An 8734-nucleotide genomic window follows, 5' to 3' on the forward strand; every position below is an offset into this window, starting at 1 on the left:
TGACATCAAAGTCTGCTGCAGACTCCCATAGGTCTGACGTGGGTGTGAGCAGGGAGTTAGGAGAGGAAGGAAGCTGAGAACAGCAGAGCACACCAACTCCTATCACTTGTCTCCTCTGGGTCACTGATCCGGAGACTCTGTTCTGAAATAATCATATGGGGTCCAGAATAAAGGGAGTGAGCGTGAAGGTGGCACTCTGTTCAGAGGGCTAGTGCTTCAGGAAGAAAGTGGGACAGGGGCATTACTAGGTTGTTCTTAGAGTGGAGGATTGATTGACTCTTATTTTTTTATATTTCAGCTAGGAAGACCTTACAGAAAGCTTGTGGTCCCAATCCCTCAGTCCAACCCCCTAATCCTACCTCACCCCCAGTCCCACCCCCTAATCCTACCTCACCCCCACCGTTTCACTTCTTAAATAAAGGAAAAATGATTTGTGTGGCAATATGATGGAATACCAGCACCACTCTCCTAACATTTGCTTCTCCTAACATTTAACTAAATCACACATTTGAAGTTTATATTCTTTTTAAAGAATAGTTGAAATTATCTTATTTCATAAATTGAGAGCATTAAACAGACATTATTATAGAATGTATTCATGGAAATTTGTGAAATAAGGGTATTCCCATCAAAATAATGAAAAAAGTGTCATTTGTGATTAAAAGAATTTATAAGAAGAGGTAGAGGGCCATTTAGATACAGAAAAACTAGCCCCAAATGTCTATACATTACAGTATTGGCATGCTTATTTAAGTAATGATTTTAAAAAGATAGCTGTGAATCTTGAAAACAAATTCAGGGTGCTTTAAATGTCAAGAAGAGTATATTTTGTATTTAAACTAGTGGACATAAAGTTTATAAAAATACAAAAGCTGTTTCCAGTATATGATCACATATGCACACTCATCCAAACACTTACGTAATCAAGAAATATTAATGTAAAGCTTAGTCTTTTTGAAGGCTGTGTTGGCAGGATGATGGTATAAATGTAGGTTCTAGAAACTCAGAGTGTCATAGAGTAGCACTGCACAAACTCAGCAGTCACCTATGCAGTAAAGTGGTGACCTCTTCACAGTGCATCTGGGGAACATCTTTGATGCACAGAGACGGGCTCCAAACAGCCAGGTGTAAATGTCAACCTCGGGGTGTAATGGAAAGACATGGGACTTAGAACCAGAAGATCTGGGCTGGCATCACAAGCTGAGACCTCTCCAAGCCTGAAGTTGCTAATAAAACCTTTCACAGGATGTTGTAAGCTGTGCGGAAATATTTCGAAAAGTACTATGCAGTTTAAAAGTACGACTTTAAAGAGACACAAACTATTAGAAAAAAAAGTGAACATTTTAAAAGCCAAAATCTGAGCTCCCTGTTATGACGAACAGAGTTATATTTTATGAGAGATTTGTTCTTACCTTAGACTTGTGAAATGTAAGAAGTAATACCATTTACTCATTTTCCTCTGTTTCAGGTGCGCATAATTTGCTCTGCGTCGACTCCTATATCAAGCTTATTTCTGCATCAACATCATGACAGTGAGTTGGAGCACAGCAGAATACTGATGGATGATTTGGGGCTGAGCCAGGTAGGCGATATTAACATAATCTCTTTTTATTATAAAGCAGCTTAATTGTTGTTGGTTTGATACAAGGCTACATTTTGAAGAAGGAATGCAGTATATATTTAACCATTGATTTGCTGCGTTCTTCTAAAACTGTATAGCAGACTTATTCTCAATGTCACTAATTAAAGAGAATTACAGCCTTAGAGTGGAAGGAATCTTCATGATCATTTTTGCATATGACAAAAACAAAGTCCAGAGAGGTGGACTAGTGGGCTCGTGGTCACACCACTGACTAATGGCAGGCCAGAGCTGGATACCAGGGCACCTGTGTCTGGTTCTGGGCTCATTCTGCTACACCGTGCTGCCTTTCCTGGATATTCTTCTTCCTGTCTGCTGGGTTTGCAGAGTGCACAATATAGTATCCAAGCATGCGGGCTGGCTGTGCCAGGACCAAGGAGTGCCTGGCAAGGCCCTTGGCTTAAAAAGAAATGCATGATTCATCTCCCAAACGCCATTCCGTGAATATTTATGGAGCACCTGTGGGTGCCAGGCTCCAGGGACACTCTTAGGGAACCAACCAATGCTGGGCCCGTTCTCCTGGAGCTTGGGGTCTGGTGATTCACCCCAGGCCAAGCAGGAGTGACTTTACATTTCCTTCCTCTGTCAGGACGTTACAGGTAGATTTCTCAAATGTAGACAATGGAAATACTAGTTAAAATTTTGAAACTATCTATAAAAACTCACCCTCAGAATGAGGGGACCCCCATTCTTTCAATGGGGTGTAATGCCATTTGGAATGAGGAAACAGTTTCTTATTGACCTGAGTAGAAATTATGCATTCTCAGGAGTTTGGGAAAATGAGGCCAATAACCCTTTAAAAAGTGAACTTTCAAAATATGATTACTTAAACCTACATGTAGAAATAAGTAGCTGCTTATAAACCCAGTGGTGGGACCTTTTGAAATGGTGGTTTCTCAAAGAGCAATACTTTCATTCAAGTAATGCCTCTGACAGCTTGAGAGGATCCCCTTGAGGCGCTACGTCACCGCGGTTTCTAAAGTCCTTTAAATCATTCGCTCTTAAATGTGTCTCCCTAGGATGGGCTCAGATACAGGGTAGAGTGAGCTCAGCCCTCGGGGCTCATAATATATAAAGAAATCAGGGCATGCCACCACAGGGTCATACGGGGTTACTGTGGGTCAGTGGGCAACACAAACTTAGGAGTCCAGAACTTTCCTCTTGAAAAAGGATAATAGCAGACCTCTAAGGAAAGAGACAAAAATTCAATGCCCACTTACTGGCCACAAGCCCACGTTAGTATCATCAATTCTAGGCTGTTTCCTGACCTCACAGAGGGCTCCCCCCTTACCTCTAGATGGGCAGATCGAGTGTCCGAGCAGCTCAAGACCAGAAGCAGCACTGGCCTTCCCAAAGTCAGCTCCCAGGCACAGTCTCCAGGCCACACCGAAGACCTCTCAGCCACCCATGTGGAGAAGGCCCTTCAGAGTTTATGCCCAGGGCCTCCCCTCGGGAAGGTGGCGCTGTCTGTGAAGCTTCAGAGGAGGGCGCCAGCCTCTTCCTAACTTGGCAGAACTACTGTTTTTCTGTTACTTGTTTCTGGCATGCATTTTTGGAGAAAGAATCCCTTTTCTGTCTGGAATGTCTTTCCTTTAGATTTTGCAGAGAACTTTCATCTGAGGAAAAATTGTCATATTTGGGTTTTGGGGTGTTGTTTCAGCTTTAATTTTTCTTTTAAGGTTTTCCCTATTGTTTTCTCCCTGGGAATTTGTTCTGTTTATTGATTGTTGGTTTAAAATACTTGATTCTCTAGTCAAATTTAAGAGATTGTATATGAAGAAAATTGTAGAACATTTTATTATCTAAACAGATTTACCTAACAAGTTTTTTAAAACCTGTGCTTAGTTCTGTAAGTTTTTATTTTTGGTGGTTTTAATTGGTGCTGGTTGCTGTTTTGTTTTGCTTTGTTTTTTGGTAACCAGGAGTCCGCGGAAGGACTCTCCATGTTCACCGGAGAAGAGGAAATCTTTGCATTTCAGCGCACAATTTCCCGACTCACAGAAATGCAGACGGAACAGTACTGGAACGAAGGGGACAGAAGCAAGAAGTAACCGTCACTTTCGCCCGAGGAAAACTCTGGACAAGTGATTACTGCGGGAGAACTCTTTATTATGAGACTTGAAGGAATCATTTTCTCATCATTAATTATGCACTTTGTCCTCTGGACCATTTTTATTTAAAATTGCTGTCAAAGATCTAGTGGATTAGTAAGTTAAAGCCCTTTTTATAGGTCTAATTTTTGCCATTTATTTGGCCTATTTCTGTACCACAAAATTAAAATCTGCGCCTCTGAAGATTAACGTAGGACCAGACATTTTGGCTTCATGTCAAGCCATCTGAATGAACCTTGAATACACACACACACACACACACACACACACACACACACACGGTAAATGCAGGGTGTCTGGATGTCTCTGAGCTTTGGTTACCTGGTAGCCAAACGATAGAAACACATCTTTTATGAGGGGTTGGGTGAACCCTCATTTCAATTCAAAGCAAAGAAAGCTTTCTGATCTTATTATAAACAAAAGAGAATAACATTTTAGAATATGGGCTCGTAACATGGATTTTGGGGGGCTACAAATTATACTAAATCTCCCCGACCTTCAGCTTTCCTCATAACAGAGAGTGTTTTTTACCCTGACATCAAGCTTGGCAGGCAGGACCTGATCTCCAGCGGCCACAGAGTTGCCTGAAAAACTCGAAGATTATGACACCATAGAAAAAGGAGCAAGGGTGTTAAATGCCAACCGACAGGCAGATCCCCCAACCCTGACAGCCAATAGGAGGACGGATCCAGGAATGGGGAGCAGTGGGAGTGTCAGGAGGAGCAGAGTCCTGGACACAGCATGCAGCAGAGCGCACTCCTGCTCGTTGGAGGCCAGCAGGACCCCAGTGGCCTGCAGGCTCCTTCCCACCACTCATACGTGTTTGCTGTGGCTTCACACTGCCTCTCTCCATCTTTGCTGCTGCGTCTGTGGTGAGACGGACCTCACAGTAAACAGGAAAGTACCCTTGATGAACCTGCTTACGTAAAATCCGACCTGGCCTCGCTGAGGGCATTCCGTGATTCATCCAAGTACAGCCTGACTTTGCTAACTGTTGTCACACAAGGGGTCTGGGTTGAGGCTGTTACGAGAGTCCAAATCCCTCTTCAAGGAAAAAAGAGAAAAGAAAAAAATGTGAAATCCACAAAGTCGTGTAAAAATCAGATATTTTTGGGGGTAAGCACAGGTGAGTCAGTTCAAATAAATGATGATGATTGTCAACATACGTAAGCACTTTGAACCTATTTAATTTATCAGGTTATAGTGTATCCACATTAGTCTATGTTGGACATTAACCTAAGTCCAGCAGATGGATGGATCGGGTACCTAAGTACAGAGAAAAGTTTAAGTGAAGGCTTCTGAAAATTAAATGTGATTTAAAAATATTTTTATTGAAGTGAAACAGTGAGTTCAAAAAGAGATTAATAGGGAGAAAGGATAGAAAATAACCACTGTGTGCCAAATTTATTGCTAGACATTTATATGATCCCAGCTAAAAAATTAATCTTAGAGTTAATGTAGTCATCCCTGTTTATAGATAAGGAAACCAAGGAAAAATTAAGTAGCTTGACCTGAGATTCTCAGTTAACTACAAAATTCATGCACTAGGTTTTGTCCCACACCACTTCTTTAAACAAAGAGATCATTTTTAATATTGATTTTTTTTAAACCCAGTGAAGATAAATTTACAAGAAAACCATTGCTTTGACCTCAATAAATATAAAATGTTTAACTTTATTTTTTTAATAATAGCTTTTTGCTTTTCACATTTTTTTTGGCAATTATGCTGCATTTAATATAAAGATAATGTGAAGGGATGGACAGACAGACAGATGGGCAGCCCACCTGAGAGACAGAGGAACTGTCCCTGCGTGTGTGGGTGTGTGTGAAGTAGGCCCCCGCTCAAGTTCTGTTGTAAAAGTTTGTTTGAAGTGAGGTATTTGGAACTAGAATTTCATTTTTCCATAGAAAAATAATGTGTTAGTTAAGGCCCTGGCTCAAAGCACAGAAGCCTATGGAATTCTCAGTGTAGCCGCCTTATAATTTGGTACCAAAGAACTGAAACTCGTTAAAATGTTGTTTCTTTGTGGAGAACTGTGGTTCAGGTTCCTCCTGAGTGCTTGGATCAGGCCCCCGCTTCTGCCCCAGCCCCTACGCCCCACCCCCTTCCAGGGCCTGGTGGGCTAGGCTGTAGTGGAGGGGCTTTCTGAGCTGGGAGGGGTGAGGTGGGGGGATGGACTGCAGGGGGTTGACATATTGGCCCAGGTACCAGGAGGGGAGAGGAGGGAGTTTCATGGTAGCCGGAAATGGTATATCTTTATCCCCAGCTCCTCTCCACAAAGTCTGTTTCATAAAACAGCCTGCAAGAAAATGAAACAAGGGTCTTAAAGAATAGCTGCTACTGGGAAACAATATGGCGGTTCTACTGAAAGAAAATTAATGCCAAAGTGAGACACGAGAAACGACCCCTAGATTGGAAAGCAACATTTCAGTTTGGTGTTTCTCTTCCGAGTCCTGCCCCCGGCAGTTCTTGGCATTCCCATCTTTCTCCCTGGGCTTGTGTGAAATCTCTTGGCACAAATGCTCTCTTCTTGAAAGTTTTAAATTTATACTTGAAGCTGGAGGTTTAAGCTGAGTGTTGCTGTGGAACATGCCCATTCACCTAGAAACTCAGACGGAGGACGTCTTTATAGCCGGGGAAATGCCAAGGGCGCCCTCCAAAATGATCGCTAATTCCCAAACTCAGAAGAAACCAAGTGGAAAAAAAGGAATACTGTTCTTAAAAAAGAGAGAAAGGCACATCTGATCACTGCATTATTCTTGTATTTCTCTAGGCCGTGGATAGGCTTATTTGCCAGCATCAGTAATAATGAAAAGAAAAACATTGTGGATTAAAGAATTTTTAACTTATTTCGCATGTTTATAAGGCCCAAAAGACTATAGTACCATTCTAATCAAATTTATGCATTTCAGTGGGATTTCAAATTTTAGTCATAAGGCAATACTTTAATCTTCCTGAAGTGTATTTCCTGTACCTACAAGTGTGCAAATAATATAATTTAAAAATTACTTGAAATTTGGAAAAAAAAGTAAAATTTCACTTGTAAATACATAAATGGATATGATCGTATCCATTTATTTATTTAACATGATTTAATTTAAGAAATGCATAGTGCTTACTGTGTGCTGGGTGGGGTTGTAAGTGCTTTATCAATAAATTCTCTTGATCCTCGTACCAATCCTGTGAGGTTGGTACTGTTACCTCCATTTCACAGACAGGGAAGCTGAGGCACAGGAAATAGTGCTAAAACATACTGAATTGCTAAGATGCACATTGGAGTCAGTAAAATGATCAAAATACTAATTAATTAAACTTTCCATGGAACTGCTTCTGTCCCGAATACAGTCTCCTATGCCAAGTAACGTGAACCTACACTTGCAGCCCCTTCATCTGGGATAAAAACACCTAGAGGGTTTGGGGTCCTGGGGCCCTGACATTGGAATCTGTCCATCAGTAAGTCTGTCAGTGATCTTGTAAATGATCTTCAAATGACCCACTAAGCTCATCAGACATCACTTGGTAGTAGAAAGAGATTTTCCTTGGAGACGAGTTTGCAGCTTTTTCTTAAGGCAGAATTAAGGTTTGTTTTTCCCATTGATGTAGCAGTTCGTTTTTATGGAACAGAAAACTAAAAATAATAAGATCTGTCCTCTTGTTGAGTGTCTGCTGACTCTATACAGCTTTGCACTAGAAACTTCGCTTCTGTTACCTCAGCTGGTCACTCAGCCCAGTCAAACATGTCTGCTGACCTGTTGTCTGTGACGGCATGAGACTCAGAGGACATCTGTGCATCCTTCTCCCTTGCTTAGGAAGTCTCCCAGAGGTTGTCCTGAGAAGTTTCCTCTTTTCGGGTCCCAAGCGGGTGACTACTGATCCCTCTGATGCACGTGCTCTTCTCATCCGAGTACAGCGGGAAGGGCTCAAGATCTGGTTCTGCCAACTTTTGCTTTGTGACCTTCAACTAGTGCTCTGAGCCTCAGTTTTCTCATCTGTAAATGAGAACTTTAATACCCACTCATAGAGTTATTCTAAGGCTAGTTGGTGAAAAACACTTTGTAAATGGTAAAGGATTGAATGAATATTAGTGGTTATTGGTCCTAAAGATTATGATCTTAAAGCAAAACGAACACCTACTCTGCTTTGCATCACAGCCCCATGAGGAATGCACATCAGTAGACAACACATCCCAACCCAGCACAGTTTCTAGCAGAAGGGAAAAGATACGCATTAAATGGCTGGACACCAAGGGCATAGAATTCTGGCTTAACCAGGTGCTGTGAAGATTGTTAAATTCAAACCCATTCTTTCAGGATTAATAGAGAAAACGCATTGTTGCCCATTTGGCGAACATCATATTTCCCAGAAAGAGTGCACCATCTTGTGGTCAAAGGGATGAACTGACAGAAAAAAAAGTCCAAGAATCCCACAGGGTTGGAGCACAGTGCTTCTCAAAGCTGCGCGTTCCCAGGCCTTGGTCCCACCCCTGGAGAGTCTGATGGAAGTGGTCAGGTGTGGGGCTCAGGGTCAGTAGCCATTAATGCTCCCCAAGGGATTCTGACATGCAGCCGAGCTTGATAACCGCCCATCAGGAGCTCTTGCTGGTGACCGCACAGCCAGGAAGCGCGTAGAGTGGGGCCTACAGCTGGGTCTCCTGACTCTGCACCAGGGCCTTGCCCAGAGAGCATAGGCTGCTGCTGTGACACTCGGGCGTCCTGGAACCCAGGTCACCCACGCACCAAAGCATCTCCAGGCCTCCCGGCTGCCTCCCAGTGCCTGCTCCTCCCCTTCTTCCTCTGCTTTTCCCCCTCCCCTAGTTCTGCCTTTCTCCTCCACCCCCGCTGACAACAGAATAGCTAACCCGGCCGTGCTTCCTGCTTTACACAGCACTTGCTCCTGCCCTGTCATTCCATCCACGGCAGTCCTCGGAGGGGAGCGTGGTTATCCCTCCTGCCTGTGAGGACACGGAGGCCCCAGGTGACAGAT

At 42.8% G+C, this 8734-nt stretch overlaps 1 protein-coding gene across 2 annotated transcripts in view; it reads left to right on the top strand.

Moving 5' to 3' along the window:
• Positions 1 to 5427, top strand: part of AFG1L (AFG1 like ATPase) — a 196164-nt gene extending 190737 nt beyond the window's left edge. For both annotated transcript variants that reach the window (XM_001503984.7, XM_070225336.1), the window contains 2 exons: positions 1469 to 1582; positions 3562 to 5427. In XM_001503984.7, coding sequence (XP_001504034.2) covers positions 1469 to 1582; positions 3562 to 3690 — 243 coding nt within the window. In that variant the 3' untranslated portion in view covers positions 3691 to 5427. The remainder of the gene's footprint in view (positions 1 to 1468; positions 1583 to 3561) is intronic.
• Positions 5428 to 8734: the final 3307 nt, after the last annotated feature.

Source organism: Equus caballus, chromosome 10 (genome assembly GCF_041296265.1).
Source record: "Equus caballus isolate H_3958 breed thoroughbred chromosome 10, TB-T2T, whole genome shotgun sequence".
Lineage (NCBI taxonomy): Eukaryota > Metazoa > Chordata > Mammalia > Perissodactyla > Equidae > Equus > Equus caballus.